This window comes from Mesoplodon bidens (genome assembly GCF_964165515.1).
Source record: "Mesoplodon bidens genome assembly, chromosome: 3".
NCBI lineage: Eukaryota > Metazoa > Chordata > Mammalia > Artiodactyla > Ziphiidae > Mesoplodon > Mesoplodon bidens.
In genome coordinates this window covers 36,227,437-36,253,492 of record NC_138178.1, presented here as the reverse complement: position 1 = coordinate 36,253,492, position 26,056 = coordinate 36,227,437, and the positions used below count along the sequence as shown (strand labels likewise).

At 41.2% G+C, this 26,056-nt stretch overlaps 1 protein-coding gene across 2 annotated transcripts in view; it reads left to right on the top strand.

The window, feature by feature from the left end:
- The window catches only part of PDE8A (phosphodiesterase 8A), a 102,665-nt gene extending 77,746 nt beyond the window's left edge, over positions 1 to 24,919 (top strand). For both annotated transcript variants that reach the window (XM_081228466.1, XM_081228465.1), the window contains exons 19-22: positions 957 to 1,089; positions 3,666 to 3,833; positions 22,480 to 22,609; positions 23,668 to 24,919. In XM_081228466.1, the coding sequence (XP_081084592.1) occupies positions 957 to 1,089; positions 3,666 to 3,833; positions 22,480 to 22,609; positions 23,668 to 23,774 (538 nt within the window). In that variant the 3' untranslated portion in view covers positions 23,775 to 24,919. The remainder of the gene's footprint in view (positions 1 to 956; positions 1,090 to 3,665; positions 3,834 to 22,479; positions 22,610 to 23,667) is intronic.
- The last annotated feature ends 1,137 nt before the right edge of the window (positions 24,920 to 26,056 follow it).

Genomic DNA, 26,056 nt, shown 5'->3' with positions numbered 1-26,056 from the left:
CAGGTTGCTTCGTTTGCCTGATTCTGGTTTGACTCTTAAGCGCTGTTAAGATCACAGTGTCATATGTCTTCTCTTCCTCACTGTGCCCTCAGTGTCTAGTGTGGGGCCTGATAACTGTTAGGCGGACAAAGTGATCTGTCATGAGGAACACTTACCAATTTGGATTTTTAAGGAAGGCTTTTAAACTTTTAAGGGATTTAAAAAAAAACTCCCTTTTGCCATGTTTTAGAATTTCATATGTGGACTTAAAGTTGGTTTTATTCATAGTTGCCTGTATATACATCAGTTACCTCTGGAAAAATTCACAAGACCCTGATAACTTTGGTTGTCTCCAGGGAAAAGAGCAGGGTAGCTGGGGCTGAATGGAGATTGCAGTTTATACTCTTTGTACCTTTTGAATTTTTAATTATATCATTTCCATCCTCAAAAAATAAAAATTTTCAAGTAATTAAATAAAAACAAGGGCTGGAGGAAGAGGTATCAAGTATGCCCTGAGATTCTCTCAGCTTTCAGAAGGTCTGCCCTCTACGTTTCTGGGCACTAAAATTATTGGGTCTCAAGGTTCCTCTGTGTAGGGTACATTCTTCATAACCCAGACCTCCGTCTTCATTCAGAGAGCTGGCTTTGGTCACCCCTCCTGCATTCCATCTTTTTTTATCTTAAGAACTATGTGCTTTTTACTTCAGAACGACAACACCTTGAACATTCTGTCTATAGTCTTACCCATAAGCTTCTGATTTTAACTTCTGTTCAGGTTCCCCTTGCTAACAGCAATCTAGGCAGTAAAACCTTTAACTTCCACATTCTTTTAAAGTATGCCCTGCCACTGACTTCCAGTGCATTAGAATTTTAGCCACAGTGGACATGTGTCCTAGATAATAGTTTGTTTTCAGGAGCATCTGTCTGGTCTGGATCAGTAATCGGCAGCAGCCTCTCTCGTTTGTTGTCTGAAACAGGAATGACTACCGGATGCTGCGCCAGAGTATTATCGACATGGTCTTAGCCACAGAAATGACAAAGCACTTTGAGCACGTCAACAAATTTGTCAACAGCATCAACAAGCCCTTGGCAGCATTAGAGGAAGATGGGGTAAGCGAGCTGATTGCAAAGGGAGCCTGTGCTTGGGGCCCTTATTCCTATGTGTTGTGGGGAAGCATGGGCCTAGGATATCACGAGTGTTATCATTACCCGCATTGGGCTCACTGAATTTAATTTCCATTGGTTAAAAAGTTAAAGTACAAAAACTTGGCAGGAAAAAAAAATAGGATATACAAAAATAGATAAGAAAACTCTGAAGGGAGGGTCAGGTTTTAGATAAACTACCTTTAGATGGGTGGGCCATTCCTGCGCCCTTTCTCAACAACTGCCCCCTTCCCCTCTTCTTGTGCATTTTGGGGTCAGTTGGAGCCCATGAGGTCTCTCACCAGCCACGCCCTGCTGTGCATATTCTGTGGTAGCAGCAGCTGTCCTCTGTTGGTCTGTGTCAGAGGAGGGTGGGGTTGGGAAGGATTCTGTATTTGGACCACAAGGTGACATTATCGTTGCTCCTCATTTTTGGATTTGAGGCATGGAGCCCAGAACAACTTCCTGGCAAGGAGAACATTAAACCTTTCCCCAGGCAGGAGACCACAGGTGAGGAAGCAGACCAAGCTAAGTTCTCATCCTAGTTCTCCTTCACCATTTCCTTGTCTGTAGAATGGGCATAATAGATCTAGGGCATAGGACTGATGGGCATGGCACAGGGTAGGCACTTAATAAATGGCATCTGTTATACTAGATTCCTGGTGAGAGCAGCACCTAGAGAACATGCTCTTCTCATGAACCCTCTTCCTTTGAGGCCCACATGCCTGCCCTACCACCTACCCCATGTGCACTGAACATCTTGGCATCAGCTCACAGCCTTTTCCACATTCCTCCTCCCCAGCGCCTGTCACCACGCACAGGGATGACTTATCCTCAGGCTAGGATGACAGCTCCTTGAATTCTAACTCTACTCTGCAACTCAGGTGTTAGGCCATGGCTTTTGACTGTCCCTGGCTTTCTAGCTTATTACCCTTCACCCTTCCCTGTTCTCCAGTTTGTCAGTCTGCCTTTGACTTCACTCCCTTTCCAAGGACTTGGCAGAGCAGAGGCACCCACACCAGCCTCTTTTATTGACTCATGCCCTGCCATCCTGGAGAGGGCTGGTTATTGCCTGGGCTACTGCTCCTGGCTGACCCCATTCCCACAGAAAGAAACCACATACCTCGTAGACTTGGTTTCCTCCATCTATTCTGGGAAGTTCCCAGACTTAGCTGAGTCTTCCATTCCGCTTGACAGTCACGTTTCTCATCTCTGTTGTCGGTACTTGGAGTTACTGCTGAGAGACTGGAAATCAGTGTCTAGTGGGTCACAGCAGGGACAAAGTATCATGAAAGAAAATAGTTTCCAGCTGGCAGTACTGTAGTCACACACCTGAAAAGAGAAGGGTCAGCACAAACCTGGTTGGCAGTGGGAAACAAGGAGAACTACTGTGGATGCTCCCACCGTCCACTCTGGCACTCTCCAGGAGGCTAGGCAGCCTAGGCTTAGGATGCCTCCTGCCCATCTTGGTGGTAGATCTGTCCCCACTGAGATAGGATCATCAGGCCTTCTTAGACTACTGTGACTACTCACAGAAATCACATGACTGACTCCTTTGGAAAGTTGCCTGATGGGCACAGAATCAGAATGAGGAGATACTTGCTCATGTCTTTTGCCATGTTCTTTGCCCCAGTACTCCCTCTTCCAATCTGAATTTGCTTCAGGGGGCCAATAAGCAGAGAGTGCCTCACACCATGGATTGAGATTCCATATCCAGAGGGGCTCCTTGTGAACCAGACAGCATGTGGTACTGTGAATAGGCAGAATCCAGGACTAAAGGTAGAACTTAGGTTCTTATCCTGGCTCAGCTGGGTAGCTTTGGATAAGTTTCTTCACCTCTCAGAGTCCCAGGGTTCTCATCTGTAAAATGTAATAGTAAATAATACTGATTTTCATGCCTACCACAGGACCTTTTTGTGAGTGCAGACCAAAAGAGAATGACTAAGTCCTCTGTACACCATAAAATGTTAGGGCAGCGCTTAGGAAGTATCACTATATCTGACACAACCTTGGTACACGGACAGCTAGTTCCCAAGATCATACCTCTCAGAGAGCTAGGTGATTGGAGATTGGCGTGTGAGAAGCAGAGCCCCTGGTGGACTACAAGATGCTTTGTTACGAGGGCAGAGAAACCTTTTATTTTTCAGTTCACTCTGTTTTTTAGTGAATATAATAAAAGATAAAGCCAGTCTTTGAGTGCTTACCAAGGGAGCATGATAGACATAATAGAACAGAAAGAAAAGGTAACTGTGAGAAATAGAGTGAGAGGCAGAGCCAAAGAGAAGAGGAGAGGCAGATATGCCAACCTCCAGCACTACCCTCTGCTTCTGGGTCCTGCTGGAATCTCACTCGGCCTTGGTTTTCCCGTTTGCATAGTAAGGGGCCAAGCTCAATCTGCAGAGTATCCTCAGCACTGTTTTGTGAGATCCTAACTTGTAGATCCTGGGCAGTGCCTTATTGTGGTTACTGTGGGACCACAGGAGTAAAACAGCTTGGTACCTGGGGACCCATTTTGATTGCTTTGAATTCCACTCATGTTTTAGGAAACTGATAAAAATCAAGAAGCCATCATCACTATGATCAGAACTCCAGACAACCGCAGTTTGATCAAACGAATGCTGATTAAGTGTGCTGATGTGTCCAATCCCTGCCGACCCCTGGAGCAGTGCATTGAGTGGGCCGCACGTATCTCAGAAGAATATTTTTCTCAGGTAAGATGCAGCTTCTTAATTCCTTAAGTAAAAGAGAGAGAAACACCATGAGGACCATAAGAAGTAATGGACTTAAAAACTAGGAAGTAGAGTTCTAAATGAAATTCTGTCCTTGAACTTCAACACTGCCTGTATTACAGGCTTACTGGTTATAATTCTATTCGTTTTCCCTTGTCTGAAAATGTATTTTATTTTGCCTTCATTCTTGCCAGATATTTTCACTGGATATTTGACATTTTCTCCTAATAGTACTTTAAAGATGTTAATTACACTGTTGTCTGCCCTTCATAGTCTCTCTGGGTAGGAAAAATTTCTTGTGAGGCAGAAAAACAATTAGAAAATATAGTGGCTAAAATTTTTCCAAATTTAGTGAAAGGTACATACATACAGATTTAAGAAACCCAACAAATCCTAACCCATGCCCAGGCACGTCATAGTCAAGCAGCTACAAGCCAAAGATACAGAAAAAATTTTGAAACCACCCAGGGAAAAATGGTAGATTACTTATAAAGAGAACAGTGATTCTCATCTTTTATAAATTCATGTCAGAAACTATGAAGGCCAGAAGACACTGTGGAACAACATCTTTAAAATGCTGTTAGGAGAAAACTGTCACCCTAGAATTCTGTATCCAATGAAAATACCCTTCAAGAATGAAGGCAAGGGCCTCCCTGGTGGCGCAGTGGTTGAGAGTCCGCCTGCCGATGCAGGGGATACGGGTTTGTGCCCCGGTCTGGGAGGATCCCATATGCCGCGGAGCGGCTGGGCCCGTGAGCCATGGCCGCTGGGCCTGCGCATCCAGAGCCTGTGCTCCGCAACGGGAGAGGCCACAAGAGTGAGAGGCCCGCATACCGCAAAAAGAAAAAAAAAAGAAAAAAAAAAAAAAAAAAAGAATGAAGGCAAAAGAAACACATTGTCAGACAAGGAAAAGCTAACAGAATTCATCACCAGTAAACCTGCAATATAAGAAGTGCTAAAGGAAGTTCTTAAGGCTGAAAGGAAATGACACTAGATATAAAATTGGATCTTTAGGAAGGAATGAAAAGCACCAAAAACGGTAACTAGCAAAACCACAATGAAATATCACCTCATATCTGTCAGAATGGCTATTATCAAAAAGATAAGAAATAACAAGTGTTATCAAGGATAAGGAGAAAAGAGAGCCCTTGTGCATTGTTGGTACACAATGTACCAATGTAAATTGGTGCAGCCAGTATGGAGGTTCCTCAAAAAATTAAAAATAGGACTACCATATAATCCAGCGATTCTACTTCTGGGTGTTTATCCAAAGAAAACAAACCCCAAAAGCTGTACGCACCCCCATGTTCACTGCAGCATTATTTATAATAGCCAACTTGGAAACAACCTAAACATCTACTGATGGGTCAGTGGGTAAGAAGATGTGTGTGTGTGTGTGTATATATAGATAGATATATATATATACACACACACACACGCAATATTATTTAGCCATTAAAAGAGAATGAACTCTTGCCATTTTTGACAACATGGATGGACCTTAAGGGGTTTATGCTAAGCAAAAAAGACAAATACCATATGATCTTACTTATATGTGGAATCTTACAGAGAACAGATTGGTGGTTGCCAGATGAGTGAGTTGGGGTGCAAAACTGGTGAAGGGAGTCAAAAGGTACAAACTCCTAGTTATAAAGTAAATAAGTCATGGGGTTATAATGTACAACATGGCAACTGTAGTTAATACAGTACTACATATTTGAAGGTTGCTAAGAGAGTAGATGTTAAAAGTTGTTATTACCAGAAAAAATTTCTGTAACTATATATGGTGACAGATGTTAACTAGGTTTATTATGGTGATCATTTTGCAATATATGCAAATATTGAATCATTATGTTGTACACCTGAAACTAATATAGTGTTATTATGTCAATTATAACCAAATAAAAATACAAAAACACTTTAAAAAATGGTAAACAGCTGGGTAACTAAAAGATTCTTTCCTCCTTTTAATTTCTCTAAATACATAGAAATATCTTAAGCACAAATTATAACATTGCATTGTAGAGGAAAAATAATTGAAATCTTACAGAATATGTTCTCCAGCCACAGTGGAATGAAATCAGTTACAGTAAGGTATCTAGGTAAACACCAAATATTCAGAAATTGACAACACATTCCTAAATAATCCATAGGTCAGATAAAGGAAATTAGAAAATATATAGAATTAAATGTTAATGAAAGTATATTAAAATTGTGGGATGCAACTAAAAGTGATTAGAGGGACATTTATAATTAGAGAAAAAGCCCTAAAGTTAATGACTTAGATTTCTCTTTAAGAAACTAGAAAAAGAAGACAAAGTAAACCCAAAGTAAGTAAGAAAGAAATAATAAATATAAGAGCAAAAAATGAGGAAATAGAAAACAGACAGTAGAAAAAATTATAGGAGACAAGATGGTGGAGTAGAAGGACTTGAGTGCATCTTCTCTTATGAAAACACAAAAATCACAACTGACTGCTTAACAACCATCAACAAAAAAAGACTGGAACCTACCAAAAAAGATATCCTACATCCAAAGACAAAGAAAAAGCCACAACGAGATGGTAGGAGGGGCACTTTCACAATATAATCAAATCCCATACCCACCAGGTGGGCGACCCACAAACTGGAAAATACATATCGTAGAGGCCCTCCAACAGGAGTGAGAGTTCTAAACCCCACGTCAGGCCTCCCCAGCCTGGGGGTCTGGCATCAGGAGGAGGAGCCCCCAGAACATTTGACTTGGAAGGCCAGTGAGGCTTGAGTGCAGGAGCTCCACAGGACTGGGGGAAACAGACTCCACTCTCGGAGGGCACACACAAGGTTTCACATCCACTGGAACCCAGGGCAAAGCAGTGACTCCGTATGAGCTTGGGCCAGACCTACCTGTGGGTCTTGGAGGGTCTCCTGAGGAGATGGGGGTCATCTATGGCCCACTGCCGGGGCAAGGACACTGGTGGCAGAGGCCCCTACGGGATATTCCTTGGTGTGAGCTCTCCTGGAGGTTGCCATTTTGGCACTGAGACCTGGCCCCACCCAACAGCCTGCAGGATCCAGTGCTGGGATGCCTCAGGCCAAAATACCAACAGGGTGGGAACACAGCCCCAGCCATCAACAGACAGGCTGCCTGAAGTCGTCCTGAGCTCACAGCCACCTCTAGACACACCCCTTGACATGGCCCTGCCCATCAGAGGGACAAGATCCAGCTCCACCCACAAGTGGGCAGATACCAGTCCCTCCCATGAAGAAACCTGCACAAGCCCCTGGACCAACCTCACCCACCAGGGGGCAGACACCAGAAGCAAGAAGAACTACAGTCCTGCTGCCCAAGGAACAGAGCCCACAAACACAGAAAGTTAGACAAAATGAGATGGCAGAGAAATATGTTCCAGACAACGGAATAAGATAAAACCCTGGAAGAACAACTAAGTGAAGTGGAGATAGGCAGTCTGCCTGAAAAAGAATTCAGAATAACAATAGTAAAGATGATCCAAGATCATGGAAAAAGAATGGAGGCAAGACTGAGAAGATACAAGAAATGTTTAATGAAAAGCTAGAAGATTGAAAGAACAGACAGAGATGAACAATACAATAACTGAAATGAAAAATACAGTCGAAGGAATCAACAGCAGAATAAATGAAGTAGTAGAACAAATAAGAGAGCTGGAAAACAGGTTGGTGGAAATCACTGCTGCGGAACAGAAAAGAGAAGAAACAATGAAAAGAAATGAAGACAGTCTCAGAGACCTCTGGGACAACATTAAATGCACCAAAATTCACATTATAGGGGTCCCAGAAGGAGAAGAGAGAGAGAAAGGGCCTAAGAAAATATTTGAAGAGATAATAACCGAAAACTTCCCTAACACAGGAAAGGAAACACTCACTCAAGTCCAGGAAGCGCAGAGAGTCCCATACAGGTTAAACCCAAGGATGAACGCACTGAGACACATATTAATAAAATTGACAAAAATTAAAGACAGAGAAAAGCAACAAATAGTATACAAGGGAATCCCCAATTTTTCAGCAGAAATTCTGCAGGCCAGAAGAGAGGGGCAAGATATATTTAAAGTGATGAAAGGGAAAAACCTACAACCAAGAATACTCTACCCAGCAATGCTCTCATTCAGATTTGATGGGAGAAATCAAAAGCTTTACAGACAAGCAAAAACTAAGAGAATTCAGTACCACCAAACCAGCTTTATAACAAATGCTAAAGGAACTTCTCTATGTGGAAAAGAAAAAGTCACAACTACAAACAAGAAAATTACAAATGGGAGAGCTCACCAGGAAAGGCAAACATACAGTAAAGGTAGGGAATCATCCACACACAAATATGATATCAAGACCAGCAAAGAGGTTTTGAGGAGAGTACAAACACAGGATATTGGAAATCCATTTGAAACTAAGAGACCAGCAACTTAAAACAATCTTGTATATATATAGACGGCTGTACCAAAACATCATGGTAACTGCAAACCAAAAAACTACAATAGATAAACAAAAAAGAAAAAGCAATCCAAACACAATACTAAAGATGGCCATCAAATCACAAGAGAACAAAAGAGGTATGGAAGAAAAAAGACCTACGAAAACAAATCTAAAACAGTTAACATACATATTGATAATTACCTTAAATGTAAATGGATTAAATGCTCCAACCAAAAGACATAGACTGGCTGAATGGTTACAAAAACAAGACCCCTATATATGCTGTCTACAGGAGACCCACTTCAGATCTAGGGACACATACAGACTGAAAGTGAGGAGATGGAAAAAGGTATTCTATGCAAATGGAAATCAAAAGAAAGCTGGAGTAGCAATACTCATATCAGACAAAATAGACTTTAAAGACTGTTATAAGAGACAAAGAAGGACACTACAAAATGATCAAGGGATCAATCCAAGAAGAAGATATAATACTTGTAAATACGTATGCACCCAACATAGTAGCACTTCAATATATAAGGCAAATTGCTAACAGCATAAAAGGAGAAATCGACAGTAACACAATAATAGTGAGGGACTTTAACACCCCACTTACATCACTGGACAGATTATCCAGACAGAAAATCAGTAAGGAAACACAGGCCTTAAATGACACATTAGAGCAGATGGACTTAATTGATATTTATAGACCATTCCATCCGACAGCAGCAGAATACCCCTTCTTCTCAAGTGCACATGGAAATTCTGCAGGATCACATGCTGGGCTGTAGAGCAAGCCTCAGTAAATTTAAGAAAACAAATCATATCAAGCATCTTTTCCAACCACAAGGCTATAGATTAGAAATCAACTACAAGAAATAAAAACTAAAAAACACAAACATGTGGAGGCCAAACAATATGTTACTAAACAACCAGTGGATCACTGATGAGATCAAAGAGGAAATCAAAAAATACCTAGAGACAAATGAAAATGAAAGCATGACAATCCAGAGCCTATGGGACATAGCTAAAGAAGTTCTAAGAGGGAATTTTATAGCTATACAATCTTACCTCAGGAAACAAGAAAAAAAAATCTCAAGTAAACAACCTAACCTTACACCTAAAGCAACTAGAGAAAGAAGAACAAACAAAACCCAAAGTTAGTAAGGGAAAGAAATCACAAAGATCAGAGCAGAAATAAATGAAATAGAAATGAAGAAAACAGAAAAAAATCAATGACACTAAAAGCTGGTTCTGTGAAAAGATAAACAAAATTGATAAACCTTTTTCTTGATAACACTCATCAAGAAAAAAGGGAGAGGGCTCAAATTGATAAAATTAGAAATGAAAAAGAAGTTACAACTGACAACACAGAAATACAAAGGATCATAAGAGACTACTACAGGCAATCATATGCCAATAAACTGGACAACCTAGAAGAAATGGACAAATTCTTAGAAAGGTACAACCTTCCAAGACTGAACCAGGAAGAAATAGAAAATATGAACAGAGCAATCACAAGTACTGAAGTTGAAACTGTGATTAAAAAACTCCCAACAAACAAAAGTTCAGGACCAGATGGCTTCACAGGTGAATTCTATCAAACATTTAGATGAGAGTTAACACCTCTCCTTCTGAAACTATTCCAAAACATTGCAGAGGAAGGAACACTCCCAAACTCATTCTATGAGGCCACCTTTACCCTGATACCGACACCAGACAAAGATACCACAAAAAAAGGAAATTACAGACCAATATCACTGATGAACATACATGCAAAAATCCTCAACAAAATACTAGCAAATCGAATCCAACAATACATTAAAAGGATGATACATTATGATCAAGTGGGTTTTATCCTGGGCATGCAAGGATTCTTCAGTATCTGCAAATCAATCAGTGTGATATGCCACATTAACAAGTTGAGGAATAAAAACCATGTGATCATCTCAATAGATGGCAGTAAAAGCTGCTGAGAAAATTCGACACCCACTTATGATAAATAAGTCTCCAGAAAGTGGGCATAGAGGGAACCTACTGCAACATAATAAAGGCCATGTATGACAAACCCACAGCTAACACCATACTGAATGGTGAAAAGCTGAAAGCATTTCCTCTCAGATCAGGAACAAGACAACGATGTGCACTCTCGCCACTTTTATTCAAGGTAGTTTTGGAAGTCCTAGCCACAGCAGAGAGGAAAAAGAAATGAAAAGAATCCAAATTGGAAAAGAAGAAGTAAAACTGTCACTGTTTGCAAATGACATGTTACTATACACAGAAAATCTTGAAGATGCTACCATAAACTACTAGGGCTCATCAATGAATTCGGTAAAATTGCAGGATACAAAATTAACACACAGAAATCTCTTGCATTCCTATACACTAACAACAGAATATCAGAAAGAGAAATTAAGGAAACAATCCCATTCACCATTGCAACAGAAAGAATAAAATACCTAGGAATAAACCTACCTAAGGGGGAAGGGGTAAAATACCTGTACTCCGAAAACTATAAGACACTGATGAAAGAAATCAAAGATGACACAAACAGATGGACAGATATACCATGTTCCTGGATTGGAAGAATCAATATTGTCAAAATGACTATACTGCCCAAGGCAATCTATAGATTCACTGTAATCTGTATCAAATTACCAGTGGCATTTTTCACAGAATTAGAACAAAAAATTTTGAAATCTGTATGGAAACACAAAAGACCCTGAATAGACAAAGCAATCCTGAGAAGGAAAAACAGAGCTGGAGGGATCAGGCTCCCTGACATCAGACTATACTACAAACCTACAGTCATCAAAGCAGTATGGTACAGGCACAGAAACAGAAATATAGATCAATGGAACAGGATAGAAAACCCAGAAATAAACCCACCCACCTGTGGTCCTTAATCTACAACAAAGGAGGCAAGAATATACAATGAAGAAGACAGTCTCTTCAATAAGTGGTGCTGTGAAAACTGGACAGCTACATGTAGAAGAATGAAATTAAAACATTCTCTAACCCCGTACACAAAAATAAACTCAAAATGGATTAAAGACCTAAATGTAAGACCAGATACTATAAAACTCTTAGAGAGGAAAACATAGGCAGAACACTCTTTGACATAAATTGCAGCAATATCTTTTTTTTTTCTTTTTTTTTTTTTTGCGGTATGCGGGCCTCTCACTGTTGGGGCCTCTCCCGTTGCGGAGCACAGGCTCCGGACGCACAGGCTCAGCGGCCATGACTCACGGGCCCAGCCGCTCCGTGGCATGTGGGATCTTCCCGGACCGGGGCACGAACCCGTGTCCCCTGCATCGGCAGGCGGATGTTCAACCACTGCGCCATCAGGGAAGCCCGCAGCAATATCTTTTTCGATCCACCTCCTAGAGTAATGAAAATAAAAACAAAAATAAGCAAATGGGATCTAATTAAACTTAAAAGCTTTTGCACAGCAAAGGAATCCGTAAACAAAATGAAAATACAACCCACAGAATCAGAAAATATTTGCAAACGAAGCAACTGACAAGGGATTAATCTCCAAAATATACAAACAGCTCATGCAGCTCTATATCAAAAAAACAAACAACCCAATCAAAGAATAGGCAGAAGATATAAATAGACATTTCTCCAAAGAAGACATACAGATGGCCAAAGAGGACATGAAAAGATGCTCATCATCACTAGTTGTTAGAGAAATGCAAATCAGAACTACCATGCGGTACTACCTCGCACCAGTCAGAATGGCCATCATCAAAAAAGTCTACAAACACGGGCTTCCCTGTGGCGCAGTGGTTAGGAATCCGCCTGCCAATGCAGGGGACACGGGTTTCAGCCCTGGTCCAGGAAGATCCCACATACCGCAGAGCAACTTAGCCCATGCACCACAGCTACTGAGCCTGCGCTCTAGAGCCCGTGAGCCACAACTACTGAAGCCCGTGCACCTAGAGCCCATGCTCTGCAACAAGAGAAGCCACTGCAATAAGAAGCCCACACGCAGCAATGAAGACCCAACTCAGCCAAAAATAAATAAATAAAATAAATTTATATATTTTTAAAAAGTCTACAAACTAAATGCTGGAGAGGGTGTGGAGAAAAGGGAACCCTCCTGCACTGTTGGTGGGAATGTAAATTGTTACAGCCACCATGGAGAACAGTATGGAGGTTCCTCAAAAAGCTAAAGCTAGAACTACCATATGATCCCGAAATCCCACTCCTGGGCATATATCTGAAGAAAACCATAATCCGAAAGGATACGTGCACCCCAGTGTTCCTTGCAGCACTATTTACAATAGCCAAGACATGGAAGCAACCTAAATGTCCATTGACAGAGGATGGATAAAGAAATGGATAAAGAAAATGTGGCACATATATACAATGGAATATTACTCAGCGATAAAAAACAATGAAATAATGCCATTTGCAGCAACATGGATGGACCTAGAGGTTATCATACTAAGTGAAGTAACTCAGACAGAGAAAGACAAATGCCATATGATATCACTTCTATGTGGAATCTTAAAAAATGATAAAAATGAACTTATTTACAAAACAGAAACAGGCTCACAGACTTCAGAAACAAACCTATGATTACCAAAGGGGAAACATGGTGGGGAGGGATAAATTAGGAGTTTGGGATTAACAGATACACACTACTATATATAAAATAGATAGTCAACAAGGACCTGTATATAACACAGGGAACTCTACTCAATATTCTGTAATAACCTATATGGGAAAAGAATCTGAAAAAGAATGGATATATGTATATGTATAACTGAATCACTTTGCTATATACCTGAAACTAACATAACATTGTAAATCAACTATATTCCAATATAAAATAAAAATTAAATTAATAGTTTAAAAAATTACAAAGCCAAAAGTTCATTCTTTGACAGAATTAACAAAATTGGTGAATACCTAGCTGGAATAATCAAGAGGAAAGAGGGAATGCAAATTACCAGTATCAGGAATGAAAGTATCATCATTTGACAGTGACAAGAAATAACAGATTCTTGTCAAATTGACAAGAATAAATTTGACAAATGAAATGGATGAATTCCTTGAAAATTATAATTTACCAAAACACAAAGGATTAAGCAATAACCTTAGAAGGCCCACAGTAAAGAAATTCTTTATCAAAATGTTTTACTTAAAGATTTTTTTCACAAAGAAAACTCTAAATGGTTTCATTGAAGAAGTCTATCAAACATTTAAGGAAGAAATAATGCTAGTCTTACAAATTATATGAGAAAATAGAGGTGAGAACACTTTTCAACTCATTTTATGAAGCCATTATTATCCTGATATGTAAACTGACAAAGACAGTACCAGGAGAAAATTACAGTTCATAATCCTCATGAACACAGATGCAGAGGTACTTAATTGAACAGTATATAAAGAGGGTTAATATATCACTAAATAGAGTTATCCCCCAAAATGTGAGGTTGGTTTAATATCAGAAAAATCAATTATTATAATTCACCATACTAATTAAAGGAGAAAAACCATATGATTATTTCAGTAGATGGAGAAAAAGCATTTGACAAAATTCAGCATCCATTCATCGTAAAAATTTTTAGCAAACAAGGAATAGAACTTATTTTTAAAAGGGTATCTTCAAAAACTTATAGCTATCATTATATTTAATGGTGAAATATTAAATACATTTTTATTAAGATTGGAAACAAGGGAAGGGTACCCATTCTATTCTGTTCCATCAGTGTATTTGTTATCTTTATGCCAATACCACACTGACTTGATTATTGTTAACTTCTGAAGGCAAATAGTATAAACTTCAACTTTTTCAAATTTGCTTTGTTTATACAAGGTCCTTCACCATTCCATATAAACTTTAGAAGGAAATATTAAATACATTTTCTTTAAGATTGGAAACAAGGCAAGGGTACCCATTCGGACTCCTTTTATCCAACATTTTATTGGCAGTCCTAGCCATTGCAACAAGGCAAAGGAAATAAAGATGTACAAAGAACAGAAAGTAAGACATAAATTTGTTTCTATTTGCAGATGACATGATTCTTTTTAATGTTGAAAACTCTAAGGAGTGTACAAAACAATTACTAGCATTAATAAGTGGAAATTATTTAGCAAGGTTATAGGATACAAGCTCATTATACAAAGTCAGTTGTATTATTTGGTGTACTAGATGCAAACAATGGGAAAATGAAACTAAAAACCCAATCCCATTTACAATAGCAATAAAAAACAAAAATTACTTAGGATAAATTTAACAAAAGAAGGCCAGTTCTTTACACTGAAAACCACAAAACATTGCTCAGAAAGAACACTCCAATAAAGGGAGAGGTGTACCATGTCCACAGATTGGAAGGCTCAATGCTGTTAAGATACAGTTCTATCCAAATCAATGTATAGATTCAATGTAGTCCCAATCAGAATCCCAGCAGTTTTTTTTGGTAAAAATTGACAAACTGATTCTAAAATTTATATGGAAAGCTGAAGGACCTTGAATAAAGAACACAAACTTGAAGAAGTTGGACGATTTATACTATTTGACTTCAGAACTTACAATAACCAAGCTGGTGTGATACTGGCATAAAGATAACAAATACATTGATGGGACACAATAGAAATCCCAGAAATAGGCCACAATTATACAATCAGTGGGGAAAGGAAAATTTTTTTCAGCAAGTGATGTTGGAATATTTGGATATCTCTATCCAACAAAAAATGAACCACAACTCCTACCTCATTCTGTGGAGAAATATCAGTTCACAATGGATCATAGACCTAAATACAAAAGTTTTAGAGAAAACATAGAATATGCTCAATTAATTGGAATGGGATAGATGTTTCTTAGGTACAGAAAACAGCAACCATAGAAAGAAAATTTGGTGAGAACCAAAATTCAGAAATTATTCTCATCTAAACACAGCTAAGAAAATGAACAGGGAAGGCACACTGGAAGAAAATATACACAAATCATATCTGACAAGGGGTTGTATTCAGGATATATAAAGAACTCAATAATAAGCCAAACCACCTAATTAAAAATACCAATTTTTTAAAATCATTGTCACTTTGGGAAGCAGTTTATCAGAGGTTTTGTTTGTTTTACTGTGGTAAAACAAAATTACCATTTTAGATGATCTTGGTTTTTCTTTCATTCTTTTAATGTAGTATATTACATCAATTGATTACAGATGCTGAATCATCCTTATATTTCAGGACTAAAGTCCCACTTAGTCATGGTGTATGATCCTTTAATATGCTACTGTTGAGGGGTTTTGCATCAGTATTCATAAGGGATATCAGTCTGTAGTTTTCTTGTGTCTTTGTCAGGCTTTGGTATCTGAGCAATGCTGGCCTCATTGATTGAGTTAGGAAGTGTTCTCTTCAAATTTTTGGAAGTGTTTGAGAAGGATTGGTGTTAATTGTATTGAAGAGCTTGGTAGAATTCACAGGTGAAGCCATCTGGTCCTGAGCTTTTCTTTGCTGGGAGGTTTTTTATTACCAACTGAATATCCTGACTAGTTTTAGGTCTATTGAGATTCTGTTTCTTCATAATTCAGCCTTAGTAGGTTGTGTGGGTAGGAATTTGTACATTTCATCTAAGTTATCCAGTTTGTTGGCATACAGTTGCTCATGGCGCTTCCTTATAATCCTTTTATTTTTGTAAAATCAATAGTAATGTGTCCCTACTTCCATTTCTGATTTCAGTAATTGGAGGCTTTCTTTTTTTTTAGTCAATCTAGCTAAAGTTTTTTCAATTTTGTTGATCTTTTCAAGGAACCAACTTTTGGTTTTGTTGATTTTCTCCATTTGTTTTTCTATTCTCCATTTTTCTTATCTCTGCTCTAGTCTATTAGTTCCTTCCTTTTGCTAGCTTTGGGTTTAATTTGTTCTTTTTCTAGTTCCTTAAGGTCTAAAGTTAGGTTGTTGATTTAAGAGCTTTCTTCCTTTTTAACATAGGCATTTACAGCTATAAATTTCCCTCTTAGCACTGCTTTTACTGCATTCCATACCTTTCCATACATAGTGTTTTCATTTTTGTCTCTGGGTATCTTAAAATTTACCTTGTGATTTCTTCTTTGACCCTTTGGTTGAGAGTGTATTGTTTAATTTCCACTTTCAGTTTACTTTCTGTTGTTGATTTCCAGTTTCATTCCACTGTTATTGGAAAAGGTACTTTGTATGATTTTGATCTTTTAAAATCCATTGACTTGTTTTTTGGCCTAACATACATATATTCTATCCTGGAGAATGTTCCATTTGCACTTGAGAAAAATATGTATTCTGTTTTTGGGTGAATGTTCTCTATGTCTATTGGGTCCAATTGGTTAACAGTGTTGTTCAAGTCCTTAATTCCTTATTGATCTGGCTGTTCTATCCATTATTCAAAGTGTGTTATTGAAGTCTCCAACTATTATTGTAGAAGTGTCTGTTTCTCCCTTCAATTCTGACAGTGTTTTCTTCATATATTTTGGAACTCCAATTGTTTGGTCCATATGTGCTTATAATTGTTAAATCTTCTTGGTGAATTGACCCATTTATTAATAATGTCCTTTGTCTCTTGGAACCATTTTTGACTTTAAAGTCTTTTTTGTCTGATATTACCAAAGCCACCTCAGCTTTCTTTTGGTTATCTGCATGGAATATCTTTTTCCATCCTTTCACTTTCAACCTATATCCTGGTATCTAATGTAAGTGAGTTTTTGTAGACAAAATATAGTTGGATCATGTGTTTTTATCCATTCTGCCAGCTGTGCCTTTAGATTGGGGAGTTTAATCCATTTACATTTAAAATAATTACTGACAGAGAAGGACATACTTTTCCCACTTTGTCTTATGCATGCCTTATAGCTTTTTTGTCCCTCATTTTTTCCATTACCGCCTTTGTGTTTGATTTTTTTTGTGGCACCATGTTTGATCCACTTCTCATTTCCTTTGCAGATATTCTATGGGTAACTTTCTTTATGGTTACCACAGGAATTACATTATAACATCCTAAAGTTCTAGCAGTTTAAGTTGTTGATACCAACCTATATCTCAGTTGTATACACAAACTCCTATACAGCTCTGTTTCTCCACCCCACTTTCTTTTTTTTTTTTAATAAATGTCTTTATTTTTTGGGTGCATTGGGTTTTCGTCAGTGGGCACAGGCTTTCTCTAGTTGCGGTGAGCGGGGGCTACTCTTCATTGCAAAGCGTGGTCTTCTCATTGCAGTGGCTTCTCGTTGCAGAGCATGGGCTCTAGGTGCGTGGGCTTCAGTAGTTGTGGCACATGGGTTCAGTAGTTGTGGCTCAAGGGCTCTAGAGTGCAGGCTCAGTAGTTGTGGCGCACAGGCTTAGCTGCTCCATGGCATGTGGGATCTTCCCAGACCAGGGCTCGAACCCATGCCCCCTGCGTTGGCAGGCGGATTCTTAACTACTGCGGCACCAAGGAAGTCCCCCACTTTGTTCTTGATGTCACAAATATGTTCTTGATGTCACAAATAATGTATTTATATATTGTGTGCCTATTAACACAGATTTGTAATTTTTATGCACTTGTCTTTTAAATCCTGTAGAAAATAAAAAGTGGAATTTCAAGCCAAAATTGCAATAATACTCTTTTTCATATGTGCTTATGTATTTACCTTTACTGGAGATCTTTATATCTTTATGACTTTAAGCTGCCATCTAGCTTCCTTTCACTTCAACCTGATAAGACTCCCTTTATCATTTCTTGTAGGCTAGATCTAGTGGTAATGACTTTTGCTTTTGTTTATCTGGGAATGTCTTCATTTCTTCCTCGTTTTTGAAGGACAGTCTGCCAGATATAGAATTATGGGTTGACAGGTTTTTTTCTTTTAGCCCCTTATGTAATTATCCCAGTGTCTACTGGCCTCCAAGGTTTCTGCTGAGAAATCAGCTGATCATCTTATTGAGTCTGTCTTCTCGTGTGTATGTGATGAGTCACTTTCCTCTTGCTGCTTTCAAGATTCTCACTTTGTCTTGGCTTTTGACAGTTTGGTTATAATGTGTTTCAATATGGTTGTTTGGGGGTTTATCCTACTTGGAGTTGTTTACCTTCTTGGGTTTGTAAATTTATGTTTTTCTTCAAGTTATGGCAGTTATGGGCTATTATTTCTTCCTCTTTTTTTGAATTTATTTTTTTTATAAAGCAGGTTCTTATTAGTTATCTGTTTTATACATATTGGTGTATATATTGTCAATACCAATCTCCCAGTTCATCCCACCACCACCATCCACGCCCCTGCTTTCCCCCCTTGGTATCCATACGTTTGTTCTCTACATCTGTGTCTATTTCTGCCTTGCAAACTGGTTCATCTACACCATTTTTCTAGATTCCACATATATGCGTTAATATATGATATTTGTTTTTCTCTTTCTGACTTACTTCACTCTGTATGGTAGTTTCTAGGCCCATCCACGTCTCTGCAAATGACCCAATTTCATTCCTTTTTATGGCTGAGTAATATTCCATTGTATATATGTACCACATCTTCTTTATTCATTCGTCTGTCAATGGGTGTGACCTGGCTATTGTAAATAGTGCTTCAGTGAACATTGGGGTGCATGTGTCTTTTTTTGAATTATGGTTTTCTCTGGGTATATGCCCAGTGGGCTATTATTTCTTCAAATAATCTCTGCTCCTTTTTTTTTTTCCTCTTTCCTACACTCTGATAATGCATGTATTTGTCTGTTTGAGGTTGTCCTGTAAATTACTTAGGGTCTTGTCACTTTTCTTTTTCTTTCTCCTCTTCAGACTTGATAATTTCAAATGTCCTATCTTCAAATTTTTATTGATTCTTTCTTCTACCTGCTCAGATCTGCTGTTGAACCCCTCTAGTGAATTTTTCAATTCACTTTTTGTGTTTTTCAGCTCCAGAATTGTTATTCAGCTCTTCTTTATAATTTCTGTCTCTTTATGGATACTCTCATTTTGTTCATATATCATTTTCCTGATTTCCTTTAGCATTTAATCCATGTTTTCTTTTAGCACTAGTGCATATTTAAGATAGTTGTTTTAAAGTCAATCACTGCGGGTACCTCTTTAGGGATGGTTTCTGCCAATTTATTTTCTTCTTTTGAATGGGTTATGTTTTTGTTTCTTTGGGCTTGTGATTTTTTGTTGTTGTTGAAAATTGGACATTTGAAAAAACAGCCACCTCTCCCCGTCTTTGCACTTTGGCTCTGTGCCAGGAAAGTCTTGCGCTAATTATCTGGGCATGCTCTGAGTCTTGGGATTAGCCAACATGAAAGCTTACGGTCTCTTCAGGTCTTTTCTGAGCATGTCTTGCCCAAGACAGTTCCCCTCTATATACAGCTGCTTTTGAATATCTTAATTTCCCCAAGAGGCTTTTCCTTGGGGCCTTAAATGGTGCATTTGTTTGTCTCCACCTGTACTCTCTTACCGCAGGCATCTGTGTGTCTGTCATCTCCATGCAGCTTTCCCAGGCAGTAACCATTGCTCTTCCACCCGAGAGCTGGATTAGGTGAAATAGAGGCTAGTCCTTTAGACAAACTCCAGACAGGGTGGAATGTTGCAGATAAGGTCGGCCCTACACGCCTTCCAGTTCGATTTAAACAGTTGAGAGCTGGGCTGCTGTCTCACCTGGACCAAGACTATGCTAGGGAGGAGTGGGGCAACGGTGAGTACAAATACCATGACACTTCCTACCACTGTGAGTATGACCTTTTCTTGATTGGAGATTCACGTGATTACTGTAGAATCTTTGACTGTCTCCCAGGCGTGGAGATCTCATTGGTGGCCTAGAAGTGGGGCATGGGCACAGAGGACCTCATTGGCAAACAGTGGTCTTCAAAAGAGAATAAGGGCCTGAGAAGCTCCATGTACCTGTCACATTGGGCCAAAGAGAAGAAATACAAGCATGAGCGTTTTCATTGCCCTTCAACAAGTCAGCTGCTTCCATGTAGAGGGGAGGGCAGGCCTAGAGTGCAGCACCGACAGAAAAGCCTCTGGAGCCATGAACTGCTGAGCTCAGTGAGCCTCTGCTATGGCTTTCCCAAGAGAGCTGGTTCATTATCCAGCACGACCAGGGGGGAGTGCCAGGAGAGCACCCACCCTCTGGTACTGCTCTCTGAGCCAGACAGGCCAGTGGGCTGTGAACCTGAGGCTATTCCTGCACCCTCCGCCCCTTCCCATACACACCAGGGCAGAGACTCGCGTAGAGCTAACCCTGCAATTTTCTGCGACAGCACTGGGGGACGGGGCTGCCAGCCTGTGGCCTAACAGCAGAGGCTTCACCAGCCAGCAGAGGCCAAGACTTGTCAATATTCCCTAGTCTCTTCCCAGAGCACCCTCACCCTACCTTCCACACCTCCTGGAGTTGCTCCTGGCCAGACAACTGGTGTAGATAGTCTCTGCCCTGCCTCTCAGGGCTCGCTGGGCTGTACAATCCTAGTCAAGTGTGTGCGACTTGGCTCCCTGGCCTGGAGCAGCAGGGGCTCTTACTGCTGCCTTCTGCCCTGACCCATAGTCTAGCACCATCCACCTGAACACAGGGAGCACAGGCCTCTTTCTTAGCCCTGTCCCCAGCACCCTCAACACCCACCTAGCATAAGTACATCTCTGCAGCATGGTGCTAGGTACAGTCCCTCCTAGGAAAACCCCCAAAGGTTACCTGCTGCCCTCAAGTGGAGATTCCATGTTGAGAGCTGTAGTGAGTCATTGTCACTTCCAGGGAAAGTCACCTGCTGTTAGCTGTGGGGCCTAGTTCTTCCAGTGGCTCGGGCCTCGGATCCACCTTTGTGCATGGCAAGGTGACTTCTAACCAGTCCCTGTGGCCCTGCTGGTGATTGCCAGGACTCGGCCAAGACAGCAGAATAGAAGTGGAACGGAACACGGGAGGCAGCTCCTGGCCAGTTGTCGAGAACAACAAGGGGACTGGCCCAGTTTGCCCTATGGGAACAGTTCCAGGGGTAAGAGTTGGAGGGACAGGCTCCGAACCTCAAGAGTAGGTTTTCTTTTGGTTCCACTGAACACCTGAATTCTTGTCCCAGTGTTGGCCACTCAAGAAATGTCCTCCACTCTCCCACAGCCCCCGATGGCCCACAGAGCTCAGCCACCAGAGTCAGGCTTCTGGCAGATGGCCGAGCACACCACATACCTCCTGTCCTCAGCCCTTGCTCTCACTGACCGGCCCTCCAGAGGCCATGACTGGTCAACAATTTATCTCGTCCCAGGATCGCCACCCCTTCTGTCATCTTCTCACTATGCCTGGCCCAACAGGGCAGCCTGCCTGGACCATCAGGAACAATGATCAGGTGCCCCTGAGGACAGCTGTACCTTCCAGAGCCAGAGAATAGCTCCAGCCCTTCTAGCCAGGCCCACCCTGGCCTTACTTGGTCCTACACTCAGTCCCCCTCATCCTGCCCCTCGCGTGACCGTCTGCTTAACTCTCAGCCCTGGTTGCCTGCTCCAGCACGGACCTCTCGGTGATTCTAATCGCACCCATAAACCCTCTGAGTTCCCACCTCGTTCCAGGAAGAGCCCCTGCTTCATCATCACCCTCCAGGCATCCCCTCATCCTTTTCTCCGGGACCCTTGGAAGAAAGCAACCTTATGAATAAAAAGAACAAGAAACTCCTTTGTATCTTTCAAGATAGACTTGCCTTTCCCCCCAGGATCTTAATTATATTTTCAGCTTTTTACATATCTTTCTGGAATCCTGAAGATGTTCTGGAAGCGTCTATCAAAGTACATAAAAAACTCATCCCAGAGCTCTTTTTTACCTCAAGCGTGTTCAGAACTTATTCAAATAAAATAATTTGGCCCAAGATGAGAAGCAGCCACTTGTCCCTTCTCTGTGAAGGGGGCTGTTTCTCACTCACCATTGCCGCCCTGGATCAGGCCCTTGAAACGCCTGCCAGGTGGGAGGATGGCTGAGCTGACTAGTGTGCTCATGCACTGCAGGTACCGTTTGCAATCGTACCTCAGGAGCTTCAGCAAGAGGTTTCCAGGTGTTGAAAATGTGGGTTGGGTTGGGGTGTCCTTGGTGCCCCTGGCATAGAGCAGTCCCCATTGGGGACAACATGGTATGTAGTGGCAGATCCAGGTTGTTGGCTGGTGCTGTAATCGGCTTCTCCCCACGAGCGCTCTGGGCTGCCAAGAGAGGCTTTTGGCAGAGGGGTTGCTCCTGATGGGGAGTGGAGCCAGATACTGGAGTCTCGTAATTCTGGCATTTTCTGCTTTGCAGACTGATGAAGAGAAGCGACAGGACTTGCCTGTAGTGATGCCAGTTTTTGACAGAAATACCTGCAGCATCCCCAAATCCCAAATCTCTTTCATTGACTACTTCATCACAGACATGTTTGCTGCTTGGGACGGTAAGAACGCTTTGAGCATCTTTCCCTCAGTAACGGGGAACTGCCTATTAAGTAGTGCATAGTGTAGTTTTTGACTGTAGAATATGTTTGGGGGCTCAGACTTTGAAGAAGGGCTGAGGAGAAGCAGTGAGCTGACACTGAGGGCCGTGGGGGCGGGGTGCTCTCTGTACTCTTCCTCCTCAACTGCCCCTGGCCCCAGGGGCTAGACATTGTTGTGCCGGTTTCATAGATGAGAGGATTGAACTTGGGGCTGCACAGCCAGTGGTGGAGAGCCCAGGATTCAGAAACACTTACGCTGATTCCAAACCCCACATCATTCTGTGGGAGCCCTTTTGCCATCTGCTCCCCCAGCTTCTCCCGCCTCACGTGGTAGCCGACCCGAGAGCAGGCTGGTCTCTGACGGGTACACGTCCCTCTTCTTCAACCTCAAGTGCATGCAGGAGCCTGTCACGTAAAGGACTCTCAGGGAAGGAGCTCCACTAATACTCCCTGTCCAGATCCATGGGCAGGAGACGAACCCCCATCTCAGGGTGCTGGGAGGTGGGGGAAGGACTCAGACGGTGGAAAGAGCTGCAGCCTTGGGGCCAGACTGCAGGCTCCGCAGCTCCTTGAGTCCAGATTCATGGCCTCTCCTGGCCCCATTTTCTTCTTATGTAAAATGACTTGCTCCCCACTCATGCCCTAGGGGATGTGCTGCAGGTGGAAGATGGTGGTATAAAGGGTTGGGGGGCGGGCAGGGAGACACCCAGGAGAGCCAGTCAGGGCGTAGGGCCTGGCTCCTGGCACCCTGGGCCCAAAGGTGCTGATCAAATGGTGAGTATGCAGATGAGTCCCCCTTCTGCTTCATCTACCAGTTGTCAGCGCGCCAGGTGGTTACAGGGGAGCTGCTGGCACTGAGCACAGGACTTGGCTTTAGTTCATTCCAGCCGCTGGGTTTGCTGTGTCTGCTGAGCACTGTGCAGTTGTCTACTCCTCTCCGCCCCTCTTCCATAAAATGCTCTCTCCTTAGAAAGCCTCAAAGTCTAAATTTACTGAGGCTGTGAATCTTTTTTCTCCAGCCTTTGTAGACCTGCCTGAGTTAATGCAGCATCTTGACAACAATTTTAAATACTGGAAGGGACTGGACGAAATGAAGCTGCGGAGCCTCCGCCCACCTCCTGAATAGTGGGCGACACTGCCTGGGGCCCTGACGCTGTGTCCCTCCAGTCACTTGGGATTCCTGAGGGCAGTCAGAGTTCCTTGGTCCTTTCGTCCCCTGGTCTGCAGAGCCTGTAAGAGCACACAGGGACGTCAGCAACCTTCTGTAGCCACCATCTGATGCCATTGCCATAAAGTGAGACTTAGTCCACTCAAGGTACCTGGGCCTGCTGCAGGGGCTCTTCAGAAAGTCACGTGAGAACCATGGTTTGCATTCGCGTCCGTTAAAACATGAGCTCGGGACTGCCCCCGCGAAGGACGGTGATGGATTTCCTGCCAGTGACAGAGTGTCTTGTTGCAGTTTCTCTCAGTTATGTTCAGCACTTAAGAACAGCTAATGGCAATCGGATCTTTTTTCACATCATAGAAGGTGCAATGACTTCTCTTTTAAAATTGAACAGAAAATGCAAAGAAATTTTGAAGTTGATTATTAATATCAATTATTAAAATTTTTTATTTATTTTATTAGTTCAATATTTTCTATGAATTTAAAAATACTTCAAAGCCAAAGCCAACTTTAAATGCCATAACCAAATTTACATGATTCATATTCATTAAATATGTATTACTTTGTGTACAGACTTATTTTCATAATGCAAATTTAAAATATAAAATGACATTTTTACTGCACTATAGAAATATTTGTGTATGTTAAACTTTCCTGATTGATACTAATTGGGAAAAGCTGTTTTGTGGGTGGGTCTGATCCTAGAAGCACTCAACGAGAAGGGCTCCTGTACAGCAACCAGAGCTCAGAAACTGCTCTAGTTGTCTGACGGGCTCTGCAGGTGACTCCCCAAAGTGAAAGAAACTAGGACTCCACACTTTTTTCCTAAAGTTTTATAATTGAATTTCCAAACGTCTACCTTATTTTATAGTGTTTCTATGAAATATTCTCCATAAAAACAGAAAAAATGCAGTATTTAGTGAATTGACGTTTTATAACCAATCTGTTTTCATCTGCATTTTGCTTCCTGAAATTTATAAAGGTTCTGTATCTTCAGATTTTGAAAAGTAGCACCATAAAAAATGACACATGATGACATGTCAAAGCACTTGCTGTTTCCTTTTAAACTTGTATGTCTTTGTTCCAGATAAAAATGAAATTAAACTATTTGTTTTTAAGACAACATGTGCCACCTTTTCTTTGAAGTTTTATACTACTTAAAATACTTTTTTTTCTCCCTGTAAATAAAGAAGATACCTTTATTTTACAGAAAAGATGAATGGTTAAATGACTTTTTCAGGGTCACAAAGGGCCAGGTGACTATGTTGACAGATTCTCAGAAATACCTTAATTCACCAGTTGGCACCCATTCAGAGAGATCATGCACCCTGGAGGGGCTCTCAGGGATGGGTCCTGGGTACCTGATGCCCATTCAGAGATGTCAGGGCACTCTGGAGATCTGACAAGGCCAGCCCCTCAGGGGTCTCTTTGTCTAAAGAAACAAAGGCCCCTTTTTCCTGTGTGGAGACATGTGACCTAAGTTGATAACTGTGGACTGATGTGGGAAGAAAGCCCTCTCTGCTCCTCTAGGCGCCAGGAAAGAAAAGGAAATGATCCCACAAGGAACTCAACCATCATGAGGTAGAGACAGAAAAATCAGAAGGAGACTTTAAGATAAGTATCTTAACATGTTTGAAGAGGTACAAGAAGCAACAGAAACCATAAGGTAAACCAAAGGAGCATTGAAAAAAAAAAAAAAGATTTGAAAAAGAACCAAAGAGACATTCTAGGTATGAAGGATACAGTCATCAAAACAAATGGAGGGACTTCCCTGGTGGTCCAGTGGCTAAGACTCCACTCTCCCAATGCAGGGGGCCTGGGTTCCATCCCTACTCAGGGAGCTAGATCCCCCATGCATATCGCAACTAAGATCCACATGCCACAACTAAAGATCCCACATGCCAGAACTAAAAGATCCCTCATGCCGCACCTAAGACTGGCACAGCCAAATAAATAAATAAATAAATGTGTTTTTTTTTAAAAAAAGGAAAACTTCTGTACAGGTTTAACAGAAAACCAGACATAACTAAAGAGAGAATTAGTAAATTGGAAGACTTAAGAAAATGACTCTGCAGCACAGAGATTAAAAATGGAAAATGTGAAAGCAAAGTTAAAATATGGATAGAATGAAATGCTTCAAAATGTGTCGAAATTAGGTGATCCAGAGGGGAGAAGAAATGGGGAGAAGCACTATCCAGAGAAAGCCTGAGAGTCCCTCAGGACTTGACAGATGCAAGTCCGTA